General features: G+C 17.8%; 9 protein-coding genes across 9 annotated transcripts; 4 read left to right on the top strand and 5 right to left on the bottom strand.

Annotated features, from left to right (window-relative positions):
- Positions 1-188: 188 nt before the first annotated feature.
- Positions 189-2,474, top strand: RALP1 (rhoptry-associated leucine zipper-like protein 1, putative; the record flags this gene model as incomplete). Its single annotated transcript, XM_028670530.1, has 1 exon — positions 189-2,474. One exon carries the CDS (start codon positions 189-191, stop codon positions 2,472-2,474), a length of 2,286 nt encoding a protein of 761 aa, XP_028527274.1.
- A 599-nt stretch (positions 2,475-3,073) lies between these two features.
- On the bottom strand, positions 3,074-6,535 carry PGAL8A_00184400 (ubiquitin carboxyl-terminal hydrolase, putative; the record flags this gene model as incomplete). Its single annotated transcript, XM_028670529.1, has 1 exon — positions 3,074-6,535. One exon carries the CDS (start codon positions 6,533-6,535, stop codon positions 3,074-3,076), a length of 3,462 nt encoding a protein of 1,153 aa, XP_028527273.1.
- Positions 6,536-9,286: 2,751 nt separating this feature from the next.
- PGAL8A_00184300 (GTP-binding protein, putative) lies at positions 9,287-10,700 on the top strand (the record flags this gene model as incomplete). The annotated part of the gene is made up of 3 exons (XM_028670528.1): positions 9,287-9,333; positions 9,443-9,489; positions 9,616-10,700. 3 exons carry the CDS (start codon positions 9,287-9,289, stop codon positions 10,698-10,700), a joined length of 1,179 nt encoding a protein of 392 aa, XP_028527272.1.
- A 384-nt stretch (positions 10,701-11,084) lies between these two features.
- On the bottom strand, positions 11,085-12,063 carry PGAL8A_00184200 (cell cycle control protein cwf15, putative; the record flags this gene model as incomplete). The annotated part of the gene is made up of 2 exons (XM_028670527.1): positions 11,085-11,848; positions 12,009-12,063. The coding sequence occupies 2 exons, from the start codon at positions 12,061-12,063 to the stop codon at positions 11,085-11,087; spliced, it is 819 nt and encodes a 272-aa protein (XP_028527271.1).
- Positions 12,064-12,882: 819 nt separating this feature from the next.
- PGAL8A_00184100 (nucleolar rRNA processing protein, putative) lies at positions 12,883-14,841 on the bottom strand (the record flags this gene model as incomplete). Its single annotated transcript, XM_028670526.1, has 1 exon — positions 12,883-14,841. One exon carries the CDS (start codon positions 14,839-14,841, stop codon positions 12,883-12,885), a length of 1,959 nt encoding a protein of 652 aa, XP_028527270.1.
- Positions 14,842-15,611: 770 nt separating this feature from the next.
- Positions 15,612-15,986, top strand: PGAL8A_00184000 (conserved Plasmodium protein, unknown function; the record flags this gene model as incomplete). The annotated part of the gene is made up of 2 exons (XM_028670525.1): positions 15,612-15,694; positions 15,830-15,986. The coding sequence occupies 2 exons, from the start codon at positions 15,612-15,614 to the stop codon at positions 15,984-15,986; spliced, it is 240 nt and encodes a 79-aa protein (XP_028527269.1).
- Positions 15,987-16,843: 857 nt separating this feature from the next.
- On the top strand, positions 16,844-18,655 carry PGAL8A_00183900 (conserved Plasmodium protein, unknown function; the record flags this gene model as incomplete). The annotated part of the gene is made up of 1 exon (XM_028670524.1): positions 16,844-18,655. The coding sequence occupies one exon, from the start codon at positions 16,844-16,846 to the stop codon at positions 18,653-18,655; it is 1,812 nt and encodes a 603-aa protein (XP_028527268.1).
- A 1,162-nt stretch (positions 18,656-19,817) lies between these two features.
- Positions 19,818-21,897, bottom strand: PGAL8A_00183800 (conserved Plasmodium protein, unknown function; the record flags this gene model as incomplete). The annotated part of the gene is made up of 11 exons (XM_028670523.1): positions 19,818-19,903; positions 20,031-20,121; positions 20,215-20,289; positions 20,362-20,442; positions 20,532-20,609; positions 20,686-20,803; positions 20,883-20,906; positions 21,010-21,202; positions 21,402-21,504; positions 21,575-21,623; positions 21,842-21,897. 11 exons carry the CDS (start codon positions 21,895-21,897, stop codon positions 19,818-19,820), a joined length of 954 nt encoding a protein of 317 aa, XP_028527267.1.
- An 841-nt stretch (positions 21,898-22,738) lies between these two features.
- On the bottom strand, positions 22,739-23,692 carry PGAL8A_00183700 (tRNAHis guanylyltransferase, putative; the record flags this gene model as incomplete). The annotated part of the gene is made up of 1 exon (XM_028670522.1): positions 22,739-23,692. The coding sequence occupies one exon, from the start codon at positions 23,690-23,692 to the stop codon at positions 22,739-22,741; it is 954 nt and encodes a 317-aa protein (XP_028527266.1).
- Positions 23,693-23,967: the final 275 nt, after the last annotated feature.

The raw sequence follows: 23,967 nt of genomic DNA, 5'->3' as shown, positions 1-23,967 counted from the left end.
TATGATTAAATTTTTTTTGGTTTTTTTTGGTCTTTTTTTTTTTTTTTTTTTTTTTCTTTTTTGTAATTAGGTAATTAATATAAAAAAAAAAAAAAAAACAAAAAAATATATAAGCAAAATTAACTAATTCATCTTTGAAAAATTGAGTTTTTAGTAAATGGTTATTTAAAAGAATTTTAAATATAAAAATGAAAACCTATATTTTTTTAATTTTCTTTCAAATTTTTGTTAATTCAAATAATCTTATTAGATCATCTGTTAATATAAATAATGTAGAGAAATATAATATAGATGAGAAAAATAAAATAAATCCTCAAGTTACAATAAAAAATATAGAAAAAAATAATCATGATGAACCCTTAGTGGATTATAAAAATACAAAATGTTGTAATGCTACCATTAAGGATAATGATGATGAAAAAAAAAACATTACGAATAAACTAAATGATGACACATTTACAATAAAAAGTATGAATATTGAAAAAGATATCTCTATAAATGAAGAAAAAAAAAAAGAAAATATAAGAAACACTGAAAATGATATGGAAAATAATGATGGTATTGTGAAAGTAAAAAATTTAAAAAATATTCCAAATGATAACCAAGAGGAAGAACAGGAAAAAGAAATTGAAGAAAATGATGATTTAGAATTAGAACTAGAAGAACAAAAAGATAATGAAGACGAAAAAAATGAATTAGAACAAGATCAAGAAAATCAAGAGAAAGAAGATGAAGAAAAGGAAGAACAAGAAGAAGAAAAAGAAGAAGAACAAGAAGAACTAGGAGGAGCACAAAAAGAAATGGATAAAAAAGAAATGGAAAAAAAAAAAATGGAAAAAAAAGAAATGGAAAATAAAGAAATGGAAAATAAAGAAATGGAGAAAAAAGAAATGGAAAAAAAAGAAATGGAAAAAAAAGAAAGGGAAAGAAAAGAAATGGAAAAAAAAGAAATGGAAAAAAAAGAAAGGGAAAGAAAAGAAAGAGAAAAAAAAGAAAGAGAAAAAAAAGAAAGAGAAAAAAAAGAAATAAGGGAAATAAGAGAAAAAATAAAAGAAAGAAAATTAAATAAAAATATTGAATTTTTTAAAAATTATAAAAATACTAATAGCAATTTTAACATAGACAAAGATGAAGATAATAAAAATATAGGTGTATCTTGTAAAAATGATTTAAAGTTGAGTTGTAACAAAATGTATAATACAACTCCTAGTAAGATAAAATATTTATTAGAGGAAAAAGGGAAAAATATTCCTAATAATAATTTAAGAACTATAAAAACCCATGATCATGATAAAGATAAAAAAGAAAAAATGGATGAAATAATACACAAAGATGACGATAATAATGATATGAAAATAGATAGGGATTCAGTATATGAAGAACGAAAACAAAAGATATTATTAATTCATCTGTTAAAAAATATAAAAGATTTATTAGATAGACAAAGAGACAATTTTTACAACTTTTTATCATTTCTAAGTGAAAATTATGCAAGTTATGAAAATTTGTATTCAACTAAGAAAAATATAAATTCTAAAGAAAATAGATTTAACAAAACAAGAGATGACAAAATAAGAAACACTATTACAACCTCATCTTTCTTAAGTTTAAAGGATTCATTGTCTCCTATAGAAAATATGGGTAATAATTTTATAAAAAATGATAATGAAGATAATAATACAATTATGAAACCAAAAAATGTAAATATAAAGTATGAACAAAAAAAAAGAGATAATGATAATGAAAAAGAATCTGATATCTTTCAATTAAAAAATGCATTAAATAAAATTATTGAATCAAATGTTATAAGTGATAAACAAAAAGATTATATGTTGTTAATAAAAAATATATTAGAAATAGAAGATGAAATACTAAATAAAGAAAAGTTACAATACAATATAAATCAAAAAATGATTCCTATATTAAATGAGAAATCAGATGAATTGAAAAATATTGCTTTAAAATTAAGTAATGAAAATAAAGAATCTCAAAATTCACAACGTGTTGATTTAGCTCAAAATATTGTCTCAAATTTACTAAATCTTTCTGTTGAATTAAAAAATACAGGTAATATTGTTTATAGCAATATTCAAGGACAAGGGGAACTTATTCAAAATATAGAAAACAATATAAATAAAACACAAAAAGATCTACAAGATGTTCGTTCTCATATATCTAATGAACCTAATAATAATGAAAATGAAAATAAAGAGAATGAATTTAAAAAAATTAACGAAATAAATAGATATCAAAATATATGTAATACTGAAGATAATAGCAATAATGCTTCTGATATTTTTAATTCTACAAATTGCTTACAAAATTATAGATTCTCACCAAATCCTATTCAGACTAAAAACAATTATAAAAAATTTAAAGTTGATGAATCAATGAAAAAATATTTTTTTAACATTTTTGTTAAAGAAGCAGTAATGTTAAAAAAATTATATAAAATGTTATATGATATTTTTTAAAATAAAAATAAAAAAATAAACATATATACAAATAAACATAATCACATGAATACGTAATCATTTCACTTATTTAAGAATCATAATATATCTATATTTAATTCACAAAAAAAAAAAAAAAAAAAAAAAATTAAAACGAAGATAAATCATCTGCAAAATAAAAGATTCATATTAGTAATCTTTTTTTCTTTTTAATAATGGTTATATAAATATATACATATAAAAATGTATTTTAACTTTTTTAAAGCTTATTTAAAATTTATATTTTTTAAAATTTTATTTGCATTATATTTTTTTATTTTAGTTTTCATCACTTTTATTTATATTTTTTTTTTTTTTTTTTTTTTTTTTTTTTTTTTTTTTTTTTTTTTTTTTTTTTTGTCTTTATTAATTTTTTAATTATTTAATTTTTTATAGAATTAAAAAAAAAATCCTGAAAATAAAATTTTAATTTAATATCTTTATAACATTAACATAAATATAAAAACTAGGTTTATCCAAAATTTTTATTATTTATTTTTAGATAAATTAAAAAAAAAAAAAAAAGGAAAAAATTCTGATTAATGTAATATTTTTTTTTTTTTTTTTTCTTTAAATTCTATTTATAGATTTATTAATAAATCATCAACTTGAGATTGTAGATTTTTTATTGTTTCGTTTAACCTTTTTATTTTTTTATTATCATTTTCATCTTCAATACTAATTATTTTAGTTTTTTCTAATTTTTTTTGAGTGATTATATTATTGTTTAAATCTCTGTAAAATTTAATTTTATCTTGTATTGCTGTCTTTTCATTATTTTTTATTTTGATTGCATTTTCAATATCATCTATAAAATTTTCAAGTTTCTTATTTTGATTTATAATTTCATTTATTTTTTCATGAACATTTTTTATTATTTTTTTTTTTGATTCTAATTTATTTAAATATTTGTATTGTATATCAATTAATATATTATTATAAATATTTGATTCATGAGACAATTGAGAATATAAAATATATAAAAGTTCGTTTTTTAAATTATCATTAATGTAAATATCATTTGTAAATATATCAAATATTTTATTGTAAATGTGACTGTTATATTCGTACAAATCATCGTCAAAAATTTGCATTTCTGTAAAATTTTCTTCATTATCATAATACATTATGTTGTTATTTTTCATATCTCTATTTGAGTAATTCTGAGAATAATAGTAATCAAAAGAAAAATCAGAATTCTCAAATTTGCTTTCCTCACTTTGTTTATCCATCTTTTCTTTTATAAAAGTATCTTGTAAATAATTCCATATCTTTTTTGTTTTTAAATTTATACAATAATTGTGATTATATTTTGAACTATGCACTTTAGCATGACCTTTTTGATATCTGCTACATCCAATATTAGAACAAATTAAGCATAACCAAATATCATCAGTATTATCACAATATTTGCATTTTAACATATTGATTATTTCATTCAATTTTAAAATATTTAAAATCATTCTGTCTCTTTTTTTTAAAAAGTACTTTTTATTAATTGTATTTTTTTCTATATAATAATATAGATCACTTTTTTCATCTGTATCTTTTTTTTCTTTCTCGTTTTCTTTTTCTAAATATTTATCTTCTTCGAATTTTTTTACATCATCTTTTAATAAATAATTTTCTAACACTTTAATTAACTCCTCCTTACTTAACTTTTTTCTTAAATTATCATAAAAAGAACTATTAAGTACTTTTGATATAATATCATAAAAATATATTAACGTACAAATATTACAGGATAAATTAATATAATCAGAATAATTTTTTCTTTTTTTTAAATTATTCCATTTCTTATTTCTAGTTAAAATAAAATATACTTCGTTATCTAATAATTCTATACACATTAAACATACAGATATACATATATTTGAATCTATTATAATATTTCTTAAAAAATTTTCATAATTATTTATATCAAAAATGTTCAAAGAATATTTTTTTTTTGCTACATTATATTCTCTCAAATTATTTTCAGTTACATTGTTTTTTATTAAAGTATTTTCATCTATTTTTTTTTCATTTAAATGTTTTTCATTTTTACTTTGTTCACTTAAAATATCTTTACTTTTAATATTTTCGTTTAAAATATTTTTTTTTAAAATATTTTCATTTATATTATTATGTAAATTGTTTTCATTTAAGTTATATTCATGTAAATTATTTTTCTTAGAATTATTTTTGTAATCTTTTTTATATTTGTTGTTATTATTATCTAATTTATTATTATTTTTTTTTATTTGTAAATTATCTGATTCTCCTATCTCTGTTATTTTATTTATATTACAACTCAAATTTTTTTCTTCTTTTTTTATCTTATGATCAACTATATAATATATTAAATTCACAAATACACAATATATATGCCAATTTTCATAAACAGTATAACTATTATGTTCAAAAAATTTTGATTTCATTAAAAAATCTATACTTTTACAATGGAATTTTTTATAAAACATATCAGCATGTATTTGTGTTTTAAAAATTATTAATACAGAATAACATTCTATTTTTTTTTTTTTTTTTAAGTTTTTTTTTAACATATTATATATTTTCTGGTATGATAACAAAAGTTCATCTTTACATAAAAGGGAAGAAAGATATTTATTTAAATCATTTTTTTTTTTTTTATCTACATATAATGAATTAGAATTACTGCTATTAGAAGATTTTTTTTTTTTTTTTTTAAATTTAATTCCACTACTTAAAAACTTTTTTTTTTTTAAAATGTTATTAGTTATTAATTCATTATCATCCTTATTTAATAAATCACAACTGTAGTAATCTGAGTATAAACTTGAACTACTACTTATTATATAATCATATCTTATCTCATCACTATTATTTCTACTATCTATGTTTAACGATATCCCAATATTCTTCTTATCATATATGCTATATTTATCATTTTCATTTTTAAAATTTTTTTCTTTATAATCCACTTCATTATCTTCACATGTACAAAATAATCTGTTATTGTAATTTTTTTTCTTTTTTTCTTTTTTGTTAATATTTTTTATAAGTTCCTTTGTATTTTTTTCTTCACAATATTCGTTATTTTCTATTTTTTTGCTTTTTTTAATTTCATTATTTTTTCCACAATCTTTATCATTAAATGTACATTTATTTTGTTTATTTATTTGATTTTTAATTATATTATCATCATTCTGAATTTTTTGTTTGTTGTTATCACTCAAATTTTCCAGTAATTCATTTGAATATTGTATGTTTTTGTTCTTTTGTTCTTTTTTTAAAGATTTTTTTGGTTTATTTAAAAATTCATTTGAATTTTTGTGAATATAATTTTTATAAATATGTTCTTTTTCTTCCTTAACCTTTTCATTATTTTTTTTATTTTTATATTTATCAACATATTTTTTTTGAACTTTTGAAAAACTATTTTTCGAATAACATTTTTTCTTTAAAAAATTAAAATTACTTTTAACATCAAAAATTTTTACAAAAACAATAAAATCAATATATTCATGTATTAATGAAAAAAAATCATAAAAAGAAAAATCTATTGGAAATGATAGAATAAATAAAATGTGTGATCTTTGCAAAGGAAGATTAACATCAATGAATTTTTTATCTAGAGATGATATAGAATCTTCTTCATTTTCCTTATCTTTTTTTTCTTCTATTCTTTTTTCTTCATTTTTCTTTAATTTAATATTTTTATTATCTGAAAGGTTATCATTTAAACTTGGTGTTTCATCTTCATCAATCAGATATAAATCAAAATTATTTTCATTATTTATATATAATTGTAAAAAATTACATGTATAATATTGTATTTTATATTTTCTTATACATAATTCATATTTATAATCTATTAATTCTTTTTCTTTTAATTTTTTATCTTCTATTTTTTCTTTTAATAAAGAATTATCTTTACAATCATAATTTTCGAAATTATTCTTATCATTACATTTTTTTGGAATTTTACTTCCACTACAATCATATAAATTTTCAAATAACGTTAAAAATTTTTCTATTTTATTTGCATTTTCTTCTGTATATATAATTAAATGAAACATAGTTTTTTTTTTTTTTGATATGTTTAATTCATTTTTAATTATTATAGATCTGTTATCTTGAAGTAATATATTAAACTGTGGATAAAAATAAAAAAAAAAAAAAAATGTACTTTAATAATTAATTTAATAAATTAATAATAATTTTAAATGATAGGAATATAAAGTATTTTTCTTTTTCTTCTTTATTTTTTAATGAATTTTAAACGTTTTAGTTATAAAAGTTAAATAAATTTAGATTAAAAAAAAAAAAATAAAATAAAATAAAAAAATACATCTCTATGTGGCATTATTATATTTTTGTATTTTATTATTTATGAGTATTTTTAAATGAAAATAAATTATATATATATATTCACATTTGTTTATAAAAAGATCTAATTTAGATATATTTGTTTAAAAAAAAAAAAAAAAAAATGATAAATTTTAAAATGCATATAGATATTTGTATAAATTAAAATAAAATTTGTTCAAATAAAATATCTGTTATTTATAACTGCTAAAGAATTATTTTTAAAATTTAAAAATAAATCAAGTACATAAATAAATTTGTATAAAAAAAAAAAAAAAAAAAAAATTACACTAATTAAAAATAATAGAAAATAAAATCATGGTTATTTTTTTAATTAATTTTTCATTTAAGTAAAAAAAGCTTTCCTTAAAAAATTTTATTTGAATATTGTTGTTAGAAATTATTTATTTTAAATTCATTTAAAAAAAAAAGTGTAAAATTAAATTTTGTTATTAAATGATAGACAAAAAAATGAATATGAAAAAAAAAAAAGCAGTAAAAAAAAGTGTTTAAACTTTTAAAATTAATACACATATATATATATAATTCATGGATTTTTTATAAATTAATTTTTAACACTATTAAACAAAAAAAAAAAAAACATAATGAAACATCATATTTTTTATCTTAAATCTCAAAATATAGTAAGTTTATAAAGCATATATAAATTAACAAAAAATGTTATAAAAAAAAAAAAAAAATTTTCTACATTTCATTATTTACATTAATATAATGTTCAACTTTTTTAACATAAAAGTCTATTAAACAAATAAGTAGGCATTTAATACCATTGAAGAATCAATTACTTATTTTTATTTTTCTTGTTTAAATACTTTGTTTGTATAAATAGACTTGATTTTCAATTAAAAAAAAAAAATACTTTTTCTTTTTAATCTTTAAATGAATCTTATCTTAAATATAAAGTGAATTTATTAATTATCATTTATTATTTTATTTTATTTTATATTTTCCTTTTTTAAAATTTCTTATATATTTGTATGAAATATATGTATCTATGCTTTTTTTTTTTTTTTATTTTTTATTTTTATTTTTTAATTTTTTTGAAAAATAAGAAAAAAAATATATATATAAATATTTCTGCGAGATAGATAAGTTGATTGTTACATATAGTGCTAAACATTATAAAGCATATAAGAACATTATATTTTAATTAATATTTTTTTTTAATAAGATTATAGAATATTATTTTTACTTTATAAAATTAAAAATCCTCATTTATAATCCTTTTAATATATTAAGATAGAAAATATTATATATAAAAACATTATAGTGTATTCTCATATGTTAAAAAGAAAAAAAAAAAAAAAAAAAATAGCATATATATTAATCATATAAAGTGTCTAATTTTTTTAAATAAATATTAAATTCTCATTTTTTTCTAATTTAAAAGTGGTAATGTAATATCTTCTAATATATTTATTTAAATTGTAATTTATAGATATTACTTTGATCAATTATACAGATTTAAGATTTTCAATTTCTTTGAATAGTAAATTTTTTTTTATTCCTATTACTTTATTGAATAAAATTTGACTAATTTTATGTTAATAATTATTTTTGTTTTTTAAATTATATTATAATTCTATGTTCCTTTTTTTTTTTTTTTTTTTTTTTTTTTTATTATATTCTTAGAATATTCCATATATTTATTATTATTATGTCTTACAATTTTTTATGTTTTTTTATAAGTTTTTATTAAAAAAAAAAAAAAAATGAATTATTCAATTATTAAGTTAATCTCTTGTTTTCTTTTTTCTTATTAGTTTATTATTTTCATTTTTTACCAAAAATAGTGATACATTAATTATTTAGTTTTATATATTCACAACAGAAAAAATATAAAATGAAGAAGACTTTACATATTATTTCGAAAGGGTATTAAAATGATTTAAATAGGTTATATAAATAGAAAAAGGATTATAATAATAATATCTACAATAATTTAATTTTTTGTTTTTATATCTAATCTTATTTATTTTGAATACATATTTTTTTTATACTGATAAATTTACATTCAACACCGTTTTAATTTTTCATCTAGAAGAATAATAATTTATTATTATTTTGTATTTTCTTGTTTATAGTAAAAATTAAAAAAAAAAAAAAAAAATTTTATAAAATTATAAAAAATAGTTTATTAATAATTTTTTTCTTTTATATAATATTTAAAGGAAGAATTTTTATTTTTAATCACAACATAAGGACATATATCAGAGAAAAAAAATTTTTTTTAAAAATAATTTTTAACATTTATTTCTTATTTATAACAAAATACACTGTATTTTAAACATATAATTTTTTTCTAAATATATAAAGTTTAATATACGAATATATTTAAAAAAAAAGAAAAAAAAGAAAAAAAAAGAATCTTTTTAATTATTTTTTTAGAGAATTGTTATTAATACAAAATATAAATTTCATTGTATATTAGTTATTTAAAAATGGCGCCAAAGAAAAAAGAAGAAGAACAAAAGATATTATTAGGAAGGTAAATATTTAAAATGGAAATTATATAAATTTATGTATTATCTCATTAAAAATGTATGATATAATTCTTAATTTTTTTTTCTTTATTTTATGATGATAATTTCTTTTAGGCCAAAAAATACGTTAAAAATGGGATTAGTTGGTTTACCAAATGTAGGTAAAAATGAAATATGTAGAAAAAAAAAAAATAAAAAAGAAATATGTAAATCTATTAGAAATAATAATTTGTATATTAGTTTATATATAAATATTATTAACTTTTTTTTTTTTTTTTTTTTTAAAGGAAAATCTACTACTTTTAATGTATTAACAAAATTAAATATACCAGCAGAGAATTATCCATTTTGTACAATAGATCCTCATGAGGCTAAAGTTACAGTTGAAGATGACAGATTTGACTGGTTAGTTAATCATTTTAAACCAAAAAGTTCAGTACATGCTTATTTATCTATTTTTGATATAGCAGGATTAGTTAAAAATGCTCATTTAGGAGAAGGTTTAGGGAATAATTTTTTATCTAATATAGCAGCAGTAGACGGGATATATCATGTTGTAAGGGCTTTTGAAAATGAAGATATAATTCATACAGAGGGTAATATAAATCCAGTCCGTGATATGGAAATAATTAATTCAGAATTAATTTATAAAGATATTAGTCATTGTGAGAAAAATTTAGAAGAAATAAATAAAGTTTTAAATAGAAACAAGAAAGATAAAATTAAGCAAAATGAACATGATGTATTAACAGGTGTTTTAAAACATTTAAAAGAAAATAAATGGATTAAAGACGGAAACTGGAAAAATTCCGAAGTTGAAGTTATTAATGATTTTAATTTTTTAACAGCAAAACCAGTTGTTTATTTAGTTAATATGAGTGAAGAAGATTTTATTAGACAAAAAAATAAATATCTAGCAAAAATATATAACTGGGTACAAGAAAATAATAAAGGTACTATTATACCTTACTGTGCAGAATTTGAACAAAAAATTCTGAACATGACAGAAGAAGAAAAAATTGATTATTTTAAACAAAAAAATATTAAACAAAGTATGTTAAATAAAATTATAAAAACAGGATATTATGAAATTAATTTAATTCATTTTTTTACATGTGGACAAGATGAAGTAAAATGTTGGACTATCAGAAAAGGAACAAAAGCTCCTCAAGCTGCAGGTGTTATTCACACTGATTTTGAAAAAGGATTTATATGTGCTGAAGTATACAAATATACTGATTTAGTTGAACATAAATCTGAAAGTGAAGTAAAAGCTAATGGAAAATATTTACAAAAAGGTAAAGATTATATTGTAGAAGATGGAGATATTGTATTTTTCAAATTTAATGTTTCATCTTCAGGAAAAAAATAAGTTTTTTTTTTTTTTTTTTTTATAATCTTTTTATTCTTTAAAAAAAAAATAAAATAAAAAAAATTTGTATTTTTGTTTCTCTATTTTTTTAAAAATTTGAAATTTTTCTTTATCAGAATTAAATCTTTTCTTTAACATTAAAAAAAAAAAAAATTTTTAATATAATAATTTTACAGATATAATTAAATTACCAAAAAAAAGAAGAAAAAAAGTATATAAAAATAAATAAAAAAAAGAATTATATATATATATATATTCTATTTTATTATTATTAACTTATAAAAAATGAATATTTATATTAGGGCAACAAAAATGTATGATAATACAAAATTTCTAAATTAATAGTATATAAATATGAATATACATTTATGTATAATAGATATGTTAGTGGATATATTTAAATAAAAACTTTTTATGAAAAGCACTACGAACAGTATCATTGATAAAAGAAACTTTTTTTTCTTTTCTTTCGCAAGTATTTCTAAATATAGCCTCTTCTGTCCATTTTCTTTTTTTTACATTTTTTTCTGAATTTTCGTTATCGCTATCTTCTAAATTAATTAAAGGATTATTTGTTAGTACATTATTCTTTTTGTTTTTCATTATTTCTTGTTCTTCTTTTTCTTTTTTTAATTTTTCTAATTTTTCTCTCTTTAAATTTTCTAGTTCTCTTAGTAACTCCTTTTCTTCGTCATCATCATCATCATCGTCATCATCGTCATCATCATCATCATCTTCATATTCATCTTCATATTCGTCGTTTTCATCTTCATATTCTTCATCTTTTTCGTTATCTGTATCTTTTTTATTGGTATCATTGTTATTTGAAATGTTTATTTTAAAATTTTTTTTTTTTTTTTTTTTATCTTTTTTTTTATATGACTTAAAATCATCATCAATCTCATCATCTTCATCTTGAGGAAATGGATTTGTGTATTCTTGATTTGTATATTTCTTTATATTTTCAATAGCTAATAACTTATTAGTTTTTGTATCATTATTGTTGTTATTTTCTAATTTAAGTAAATTATTTTTAATCAAAGTTTTATCTTCTACATAATCACTTAAATCTCTTGTTTTCATTTTAGTATGACTAGGTAAGTCTCTACTACAAACCTTAACAGTCTGACTTACTTTTCTATTTCCACCTAAATTAATAAAACAAAATTTTAAATAAATCAGCATATCAAAATTTTTATATTTCTTCATATATATCATAGTTAGATTGTTTAAAAATATAATGAAAAACAAATAAATAAAGAAAAGTGCTAATAAATATATAAATGTATTAAAAAATATATTATTTACCTTGATTTTCTCCACCTATAGCATTATACCACGTTGGTCTATGAGCAGTAGTCATTTTTACTTTTTTATTACTATTATTTTTTTTTTTTTTGGTTTATTATTATAATAAATTTATTCAAGTCAAATTAATGTATGTATAATATGATGGTAATTATTTTTAAGTGATAATGGATTAAATGAATAACGGAATATAAAATTTATTAAACAATATTCAAACTGAAAATTCTTATTTAATTAATTTATTTGTAATTCTTTAGTAAATATTTTTAAAGAAAAAATATATACTTTTTTCAATTCAACTTTTTTTAAAATTTTTATTTTCATTATAAAAAATTATTACTAAAAAAAAAAAAAAAAAAAAAAAAAAATTGAAACTATATTATTTATTTATTTATTTTTTTTTTTTTATATATAAAAAAATATTTAAAATTATTTGAAATTGATGTTTGTAAAATTAAAAAAAAAAAATTTATAAAATATTATAAAAAGCAAAATTATGATATAAAATAAAAAAAAAGATAACTATAAAATATGCATGAACTTTATTGAAACAAAGTATATGATAATGTTGAAAATTTATTTCATTAAAATAAAGCATTTATTAAAATTTAAAATATTAAGATAAAAAAAAAAAAAAATGAAGATCACATTAAAAATACTAATTTTTTCAATATTATATTTTTTAAAAATAACAACTTAATTAACTTTATATTTTAATTATATATAAAATGTTTGGTATATATGTAAAAACAAATATTTTAAAACAAAAAACAAATATATTTATGTTAATATCAAATAAGTGAAATTATTAAAACATATAATTTTGATAAAATTATTTTAAAAATTTTATATAAAAATATTCTTATTTATTTTTCTATGAACTTTTTTCCTTTTCTTTTATTTTATCCTTTAAGCTTTTTCTTTGAAATTTTGGGATATTAGAATTTAAAGTACTATTTTTCTTTTTCTTTTTTTTTTTCTTTTTTCTCATTATATCAATTTTATTATTATTATTTTTTTTTTCTTCGTTTGCAAAATCATCATTTGTTGAATCATAATTTTCATTTTGATCATTATAGGAAACATCAGCTTCATTAATATTTTTCTTTGAATGACGATGGTTATTCATATTTCTAATCTTAGAATTATTTTTATAATTAGACATTTTATTATCTTCAACATTAATGTAAGGATTTAGTTTTCCTATTTCGTTTTTCTTAAATCTAATGGTATCAGGTGGCAGTTTATCCAGTAATAGTCGAATTTCATTTTCTTTAACTTGTTTTTTAGTTTCATAAGGATTGTTAACAAATGTATCAATATTAGCTAGTCCTGCTCCTGGTACTAAAAGAGTTTTAATAGAATATTTTAAACCAGCACAACAAATATCTTCAAAAGGTTGAAATGATAAAGAATTAATTTTATCTCCATAAGTATTATGAGTTAAATAAACTTCAGGATATGTAAAAAAATTTTTGTATGTCCTAAAATGACTATTCATAGAAAAACCAACAATTGATGTATCACTTATTTCAATATTATTAATAACATTATGAGATCTATAAGATTTAATAAATTGTAATTTTCTCATATCCCATAATTTATACGTACAATCAATGGATGCTGTTATTAAATAATTATCGTGAACTCCTATTGAAGAAATAGGAGTATAATGACAAAAAATATCACAAACACTTTTATCTACGTTAGGTGACCATAAAGTAACATGACCGTTTTTATGTCCTAAATAAATGATGGCATCACTTTTATTTTGTTTCATAATTGAACATGATCCTCTTTTTGTTTTTTTTCTTGTAACTATATTTCCAACTGATATATCTTGGTAGACTAATTCACCAAATTCTCCTATGGATACTAATAAAAAATGATATGGTAAAAATTCCATTTTATAAGTATACAATATATCTTTTATGCAATTTATTTCTATTCCTGTATTATCGTAAATATATATATACTTCTTTTGGCTTACAGCAAATAACTTATGATTATGTAAAATTGTGTTACATCTTACGGTTTCATCCACCTCAAATTCACACAAAGATTCAAGATTCTGAGTGTCAATTAAACTTATGTGCCCTTTTTCTCCTGTTGCTAATAAATATTTTCCGTTTCTTGAATAATTACAACTATATGGGCCTAGATTCAAACTTAAATCAAATACTTTTTTTTGAGTTCCTATATCTGCATTATTATAAATATAATTCTGACTTAAATATTTTCCTACTTCCTTTTTTTCATTTATATAATCTTCGTTATTTTCAAAAAAATCCATAGAATTTTTATTTACTTTTGCTTTACTTAAATTTTTTTCATCACCATTTTCTTCTTCATATATTTCTACTCCTGGATTCTTTATTTGTTTTTCTTTATCTTCTTTATTCTCATTTACTTCTTTATTCTTATTTACTTCTTTATTCTTATTTACTTCTTTATTCTTATTTACTTCTTCTTTCTTGTTTACATTCGTTTTTTTTTTTTTAATTACATTTTTTTCTTCACAAGAATCAAATTTAATATATCCTTCTTCCACAGGTTTAAATTTACTATTTGCTAAAATTCTTTTAGATGATATAATGGCTAACTTAACATCTTTCTTTAGTTTGTTCTTTAATTTTTTATTTTTTATATTTTTGGTGTTAGGAAGAGTTTTATGTAACTTTTCATCTTTTAGAGGTAAATAATTTATTCTACTTATTCCTTTTTTTTTTATCTTCTTTTTAATCTTATAAATAATTTTATTTTCATCAAAATCAACTTTTTCTTCTTCTATTTTTTCAGTATTTATATTCTGTTCAACAAACAAATCTGACATTTTTTTTTTTTTTTTTTTTTTTTTATTTAATGCTTTAATATGTTAATTTTTTGCATTTAATATAATCATGAAGAAATAATAATTGTTTAAAGAAATTTTTAAAATTATATATATTTTTTATTTTTAAATATATAATAAATACTTTTTAATTATTTTTAAAAGTATGTGTTTTAGCCATATTTAAATATCCTTATTTTTGTTAATTGCATTCAGTTTTATAAATTATTAAGGTAAAAAGAATACAAAACTTTTTTTTTAAATCAAATCAATGTATTAATAATTACAAAAACATATACTACAATTTATTTTAATATTAATATATATTTATATAATACTAAAATACAAAATAACACCAAGTATTTTTTTTTTTTTTTTATAAATATTTTCTATACATATATATACATATATATATCTATATATACAATATTTTCATATACTAACGAATAAAAAAAAAAAAAAAAAAAAAAGTAATTTGTAAAAAAAAAAAAATGCACTTAAAAATTTTGAGATTTTTTAAAATAAAAAAATATAAAATATAAAAAAAATAAAACAACAAAAAATAAATGTAAACAAATATAAACAATAATAAAAAGAAAAAAATTGACTAAATTACGTAAACAAAATTTTTTTAAAAATAAAAAATAGAAAAAATAATATTAAAATGCAAAAAACTTCAAAAAAAAATAAATATTGAAGAAATATAATATATATAAAGAATAAGTTTTTTCTTCTATTTTTTTTAAATTATAATAAATTTAAAACAATTAAAAATGTCAAAAGCTGTTTATGCAAAAATTTGGATGAGCACTAGAAATTTTCAACTTAGAAGAAGATATGGATGGTTTAAAGTTTGGTAATTTTTTAAAAAAAAAAATGAAAAAAAAAGAAGAAAAGAATTATTTTTCTTCAATCATTATATTAAATAATATTATATTTTATTAAATTTTTTACACAATATATTTTGTTATTTTTTTTTTTTTTTTTTTAGCTCTCGTTTGAGTCCATGGCTATATGTATGGTCTTTTTTTTGTGTATCTTTACTTTTTCCAGCTTTAAATAATGAACATAAAAAATTGTTAACTTTTGGAATATGGAAAGAAAATGATGTTGGATATAATAAATGTGCTCCTCAACCATATGAATAATTTATCTTTTAAAAATCAAAAGAAAATAAAAAATACTTTTTTTTTTTTTTTTTTCTATATTCTACTGATGAAATTATATTTAACATAAAAAAAGTTTTATGTATTTCTAAATAGATATATTTATGTAAACCATTAGGTTTAATTAGTTAAATTTTACTTTATAGTATTTTTTTTTCATGAATATTTTTAAAATAATGTAATTATTTACTTATGCTATATCACACTTATAAATACAATTTAAAAATTTTCCAATTTTTTTTTTTTTTTTCTTCATTTTGATTTTTTTTTTTGTAAACTTGTAACTTCTTATAAAACTATAAAAAAGTAAATTGTATAGAAGATGTTTTATTTAATATTAATACTTGTTTTTTAAAGTAGAGAAAAAAAAAAAAAATATTAATGAAAGAACAGAATAATGGAGAATATGTTAGTGAATATATGAAATATACAACTTACAATGTACATAACATCCTTAAAATGCGTATTAAAAAAAAAAAAAAAAAAAAAAAAAAAAATGTAAATGAAAGGATAATAATAAATAATACACACATTAATTCTTGAAAATTTTCGTTTTCATTCATATAATAAGACAAAAAAAGTCTTTATTTTGTTCTGACATCTCTTATACTTAATTATACAAAGTATAAGATATGTTTATTTATGTTTATATAAATATCTAAGTATGATAAGATATTTAAAATTACAAATAAATTATTTTTAATTTTTTATAAAGTTGTTTAAGTAATTTTTTTTTATTGTTTTATTATTTTATTTATTTATTTTTTTTTTTCTTATTTAAAAAAATAGAAATAAAAAAAAAAAAAAAATAATCTTTTTAATAATATACCTTCTAAAAGATGAATTATCAAATTTTCTTTTGTATTCTTTATTTTGTAAATTTGATACTTATTTATGGAAAAGATATAAAGGGTGAAAGTATTAGTAACTTAATGAAAAACATTGGAGAATATGATGAAAATGAAAAGAATGAGTTAAATGATAAAGATATTACTATAAATGAGGTGATTGATAACGAAAAAGAAGGAAAGGAAGAAGTGAATAAAGAAAAAATAATAAAAGAGAATAATGAGAAAAATGATGAAAAAAAAAATATTAATCAAAGTAATGATGAAAAAAATGATGAAAAAAAAAATATTAATCAAAGTAATGATGAAAAAAATGAAGAAAATGACGACTATTTTGATGTAGGTGTAGAAAATCTAAGTTTATTTCCAAACCCAGATGAATTGTACAATTTTTTATCAACAGAAAAAATTGGCATAGGTGAAGATTACTTAAATAATAAAATGTTTAAAAATTTAAAAGGAACATTACGAAATAAAAAAATAACTAAAGAAAATTTTCTTGAATTATATAAATCTGCATTAAGTAATTTTGATGTAGATGGATATACTTTTTTAATGGAAAAGATTATGCAAAAAGAATACAATGAAAGATTTACACAGAAAATAAAAAAATTAAATGAATCTTATGCTCATTGTGATAAAGGTATCTATGAAAAAAATAGACAGAAAAAAGAAAAAAAAAAAGTAGACCAAAATATATTATATCCAGGAGGACCAATAAGATCAACATATGGTAATAATTTAAGTAAATGGATGAAAGATTCTTTAGAAAACATTGAAACACCTGAATCCATAAAAGAACCAGGTTTAGCTAATATGGTTATGCAAAGTTTAACCATGGTTAAAGGATTAATTCAATCAGTAGCTAGTTCAGTAGTAGATATTGTTCCCCCTTTAATACCTCCACCTGTTTGGATAAATAGACCATTACCATGTCTACCAATGGTTACAGGAAAAAATTGTCTAGGTTCTATTTTATATCCAATAACAGCAGCAGAATTTATAACAGCTGATATAACAGATTCAATTATGAATGGAGTTATTTCAAGTTTTCCATCAAAATATGCAGTAAAAATAGGTAAAACATCAGAAACACAATATAGAATATGTGCTATGGCTTATTTGGGTATGTTTTGTGCTTCAATTTTTCCAATATGCTGGTTACCTATTGGTTTAAAAGTTGCTGAAACAATGCCCATGTGTTTTCCTCAATGTTTAGCTACCTTAATTGCTTGTCCAGGTTTTTGGATTGATGATATTGAAGGACCATGTAGTAATGTTTCTGTACCTCCCTTTTGTTCTTTTTCAATATTTGTTAATCAGAAAATTGTACCTCCTCAGTTAACTTCATATGATGATTCTCATTCTTTTCCAGCTACCTGTCCAACTAAAGACGAACAATATGATTTACCTGATGATTTATATGAACATAAAAAAGAATTAGATCCTTTATCAAAAGAAATAGATAATTATTCTAACGTGTCATTACCTACTTATCCTGATTTAATCAGTAATATACATAGTACAGAAACAAAAATAGAAGAAATTCAATCATGTAAATGCATGAACATTATTGATTTATGTAAAACTTTTTTTGCTTTACCTGTTGTTGACAACAGTGAACATATTTTTAAAAGAAAATATGAAACACCTGTTAAATTATCTAAAATACAAAAAAAATGCTGTCAAAAATGTAAACCTATTTGGAAAATTCTTTATCCTAAAAAAAAAATCATTAATTTAAAAGGGTCACCAGTATACCCAAAAAGTACCAAAATGTTTTCCGATATCATACAACATTAAATATTTTAAATTTTTATTTTTTTTTTTTTTTTTTTTTTTTCGTGGAATTACATTTACTTATCTAAATATATTATATAAATATATATTTTATTAAAAAAAATAAATGTAAAAATAGTTAAATTTAATATGCTATGACTATATATAGGTATTATAAAGGTAATCCAAATATGTTGTAAATAAAATGTTATAACGATAAAAATTTGAATAATGTTCTGATATTACATGTTTTGTATATTTATGGAAAATTGTGATATACATGTTTATATAATAGTTAAAATATAAACATATGAAGACCAAATTTATATTATATACAAAACAAAATAATTACTTAAGAAATTTTATAATTTAAACATTTTTTTATTTCTATTAAAAAATATAAAGGTTTAGTTAAGCTACTAATATATCTAACAATTATATTTATAAAATGTGCCATCTAGATATACATTATCCGTATATATTTCATCATTTTATTTATTTAAATTTTGTTTTTTTTTCATTTTTTTTTTTTTTCTTCTGGCTATTAATCTCTTATTTATATATTGTCTTCATTTTTTGAAATGTTTTATTATATTTGTTATATTTTTTAAAAAATAATAAAATAAAAAATAAAAAGGAAATATCATTTTTAAAACTTTCTTATATACAATATAAATAGTATATTAAGAAAAAATTAAAAATTCGGAATATTATTATAAAAAAATTATAGGCATAAACACATTTAATAACAACTTTAGAATAAATGTTAAAATGAATAGAGGTAAAATAGTAAACAAGTCTAATAAGGACAAATATAATTTTTTTACAAGAAAAATAAAAACATAAATTTAAGATACACAAAGATAATAGTAAGTAAAAAAAAAATTAATATATTAAAAAAATTTTAACAAAAATGAATAATTTTATAAAAAATTACAGACATCAAAAAAATAAGATATATTAAAAAATGAATTAGGTGCACCACAAAATTGTTTTATTTCTTTTTTTTTTTTTTTTTTTTTTTTAATTATAATTAAAAAAAACAAATTGAAGTAAAAATACAATAGAATTAATTCATTACAATTACAAAAATTATGATACATATGAAGATATCAAAAAAAAAAAAAAAAAGAAAAAAAAACAATAGGTAATTAAAAATGAAAATAAATAAATGTATTTCTATTATTTAAAATAAAAATACGGAATTTTCATTTTTTGTGTTCACATATCCAATTCTTTTTCCTGGTCTATATGGTGATGGTTCTCTATCACCTATATGATAAAATTTGTTAGTCAATTAATAGTAAAATATAAATTAATTAATTTATATATATATATATATATATAATATTTATGAATTCTATTATTATATGTTAGATCGTTGCATGTCAATTTATACATCCAAAAGATATGGAACATTTTTTATTTCTGCATGTTGTGTTGATATGAAAAGGTTTTCTATTATTATCAGCAAGAGGAGTTAAATCCGCCTTTATTCATGAAAGAAAAAAAATGTGTTAATAAAAATAGATACACAACATGTAATATAAGTTAAGAAATTAATAAATATATATAAATGTAACATTCAAATTTCCATTATAAAATTTCGGTCTGTTTAAGTTTTTTTTTTCTTCATAATCTTTAGGGACATAATTTACCTATAATAAAAATTAAAAAAAAAAATTTCTTATTAAAATAAAATAAAATAAAATAAAATGAAATAAAATTACATCTAATTTTGACTCATGCAGATAAATTAATTTTTTATTTGAATTAGGAATGATATTGTCTTCTTTGGGGCATAAGGATTTCTTTAAAGAAAAAAATAAAATAAAATAGCAAGAGAAATTTAAATTATCTATTTTTTTTTTTTTACTTTCTTTTATTAAAATATATAAACCTCTAAATTAGTTACATAATGAATTTTTTTTTTTTTAGGTATAATTGAATCTTCACTTTTGTTAGGAATTAAACAAGACTATTAGAATAAAAGTATAAAAATAATTATATAAATATATTACACACATATATATATATGTATAATATTTTTATACTGATAAATTATCAATATGTCTATATATTTTTTTTGGTGATGGTAAAGTATATCTAAAAACATCCACTCCCCATTTACATGGGTTTTTTTCTAAACTGTAAGTACTAATTTTTTTGCTACTAAAATAAATAATAATAAATTTATATATTTATAATATCTTTAAAATTTTTTTTTAATCATTGCTTTTTTTGTTAGAACCTTCTTTTCTCATTTACATTATTACTGAAAAAAAAAACAAAAAAAATTTTAAACAAATATTTTAATAATATTTAAGTTATTTTTATACACATAATATATATATATATTTTATTTATTTTTTTTTTACTATTCTTCTGAAAATATATGAAAATTTCTAGCTTCATGAGAAATTTTTTTTCCATATTTTTCATTTGGTATATTTTTCATATCATTTTGAAGTATATTTTTTATATCTAATGAAGATGGAATGATAATTCTTTTTTTTTTTAAAGTATTCTGAATATCCGAATTTTCATGATCAATAATATCTGATACTTTTTCTATATATATATATATATATATTTTTTTTGTAATAAAGATTAAAAAAAAAAAAAAAAAACATTAAGTATGAATATAAAGATACTTAATAAAAATGTCTGCATGTTGTACATTATAATAAAATACAATTTGTAAAAAAAAAATGTTAATAATTATTAAAAAATCATAAAAAATTTATAGTGGAAATATTATTATTAAAACCATTTCTGTTAACATGAGCTACATCAAACATTGAAGTTTTATTCTTATGATTAATATTTCTTCTAGAGGTTTTAAATTCCATTGGACAAGGTTCATAATATAACTTAAATTATAAATTTATAAAAATAGATGTTAAATATAAGTATATTGTTAATTTATTGTTTATATTTTACCTTATAAAAATTAGATTTATTGGAATATGTGGGTTTTCCAGCTGGTTTACTAAAAATTAAAAATACAAGAAAAAAAAAAAAAAAAGAAATATTGCGAATATTATAAGAAATATGAAAGAGAGAAAATAACTAAAGTTAAAAATGTGTGTAAAAAAGAGAGAAAAATAAATATATGTAAAAAATAAAAAAAACTTTTATAGAAGACGGGTTTTTACATATTATACAATATGCATATATGTATTTAAATATTAAGTGGAATTAATTTACTCTATAAATGGATTATCTAAAGGCTTTTGAAGTGGTTGGACATTTGAGCAACTCATTTTTAGCTAGTGTATGAATTTAAAATATGAAAAATAACTTAAAAATTATTACAAAAAATTAGTTATTTGAAAAATAAATAAAGTTATTTGTAATGAAAAAAGTTTTTATTTTTATCTGTAAATTTTATTTTATTTATATTCTCATTGTTCTTATTCTTTTTTTTTTTTTTTTACAATTGTTGACATAATAAAAATTAATTTAAAAAAAAAAAAACTGTGCATTTCTATGCAAAGTCTTAATCGCATATAGACTTATTTTCTTATAATAGTATAATTAAAAAAAAAAGTGCCCACACATATTTGTATATTCTAAAAAAAAAAAAATTTTTATTGAATATATTACTATATGAACATTGAAATAACAATATTTACAGATTTTATCAATAACAATACAATATCATTATTTGTGTTTGTTACTCTTTTTTTTTTTTTTTTTTTCTTATATTTAAGACACATTTTTTTAAAGAAAAAAAAAAAAAAAAAAAGATCTATTTATCTTTTTTTTTAGAAAGATAAAGGTACCTTAAAATAATATTAAGAATTGTTTTTAAACATTTTATTATAACTGAATATTATTTCAGTAAAAAAAAAAAAAAATTATTGTTTCATTATTATTATAAATTTTTATTTATTATATTTTCTCTATTTAAAAAATTTTTTTTTTTTTTTTTTTCTTATATTAATGATAATAATAAAAAATGAGTAAGAACATTGTATGCAATAAAAAAAAAAAAATCATTATTCAAATAATATAGAAAAAATGTAAGAATATTTTACATTCTTTTTCTTTTCTTTTTTTTTTTAACAGTAATAATATAATTTTAAAAAAATATTTTACATATTAACTTTGTTGTTCTTCTTTTTTTTCTTTTGTTTTAAAAATATAACTATATTTATTCCAAAATTTTTCACTAATTAAATTTTCATGAGATATAATGAATTTACTTAAATTATCATTTAATTCTTGATTAAATTTCATATCAGAATTATCAACTATATTTTCATTGGAATATAAATTAAAGTTATCTTTGAAATGAACACTAGTATTTATATTACAATTATCTTTTATACTTTGATGTTGGTCTAATTTAGTAGTATTATCAAATTCCTTGTTAAATTTTATATTGGGAGTAATTTTTTTTTGAAAATTCTTATTTCTAATTATAATTGTTCCTCTTCTAAATATTTCAGGAATATTATTGTAATTAATATTAAAACGAGTGAATAATAATTCATTTTTGTCTTTAGTTTGAGTTGTTAATAAAAATTTATGAGCTTCTTCATTAGTATAATTATCTTTTAAAATTAAGTTCCAGAAGCATTCATTATATTGAGTATTAATATGACAATCTACTTGTCTCCATGAAAAATAATCCTTTATTTCTTTTTCAGAAGGATAAGTAATAATTCGTGCATCAAAGCATGGTAGATATACTAAATCTTTTTTAAAAAAATTCTTCCATTTATGTACAAAAGAAGAAGTAAAATATGATACAACATTACTTAGTATTTTATTATATCTTCTATTCCAAAGTTTTGTAGTTTTTCTAAATAAAAAACTATACTCATCCGAATGTCCATAACATAAATCTATCTCACTAAATTTTTTTAATACTTCAATTGCACATTCATTCATTAAATTTAATCCTTTTATATCATTAGGCTTATTATATTCATGATCTTTTATAAAATTTTTAAAGTCACAACCATCTATTCTTAGTACAAAAAAGCAATTAAATAAAATTTTTTTCTCTTCTTCATATAATTTTACATAAGAAAATTTGCTGTTAGCCATTTGTACTACATAAGAAGAATTTATTAATTAAAAACGTTTTAGTCATTTGTATAAATAAAATAATCTATAAATAAACCATATTAATATAAATCAATTTCTAATTATTTACAAAATTTCTAATATTTATATTAGTAGTATATCATTTTATTTTAAATGTTTTATTTTATGAAGATAAATTCTGTTTTTATGANACAGCACCCTGAGGCAAAAAAGTCGTCTACATTTTGTGAAAATTCTTTTTTGTTGTTAAATTATGATTATCATTTCCTATAAAA

The sequence above is a fragment of the Plasmodium gallinaceum genome (assembly GCF_900005855.1).
Source record: "Plasmodium gallinaceum strain 8A genome assembly, contig: PGAL8A_v1_68, whole genome shotgun sequence".
Taxonomy (NCBI): domain Eukaryota; phylum Apicomplexa; class Aconoidasida; order Haemosporida; family Plasmodiidae; genus Plasmodium; species Plasmodium gallinaceum.
Note: the sequence above shows the minus strand (reverse complement) of the source record. Positions and strands in the feature narration are given on the sequence as shown.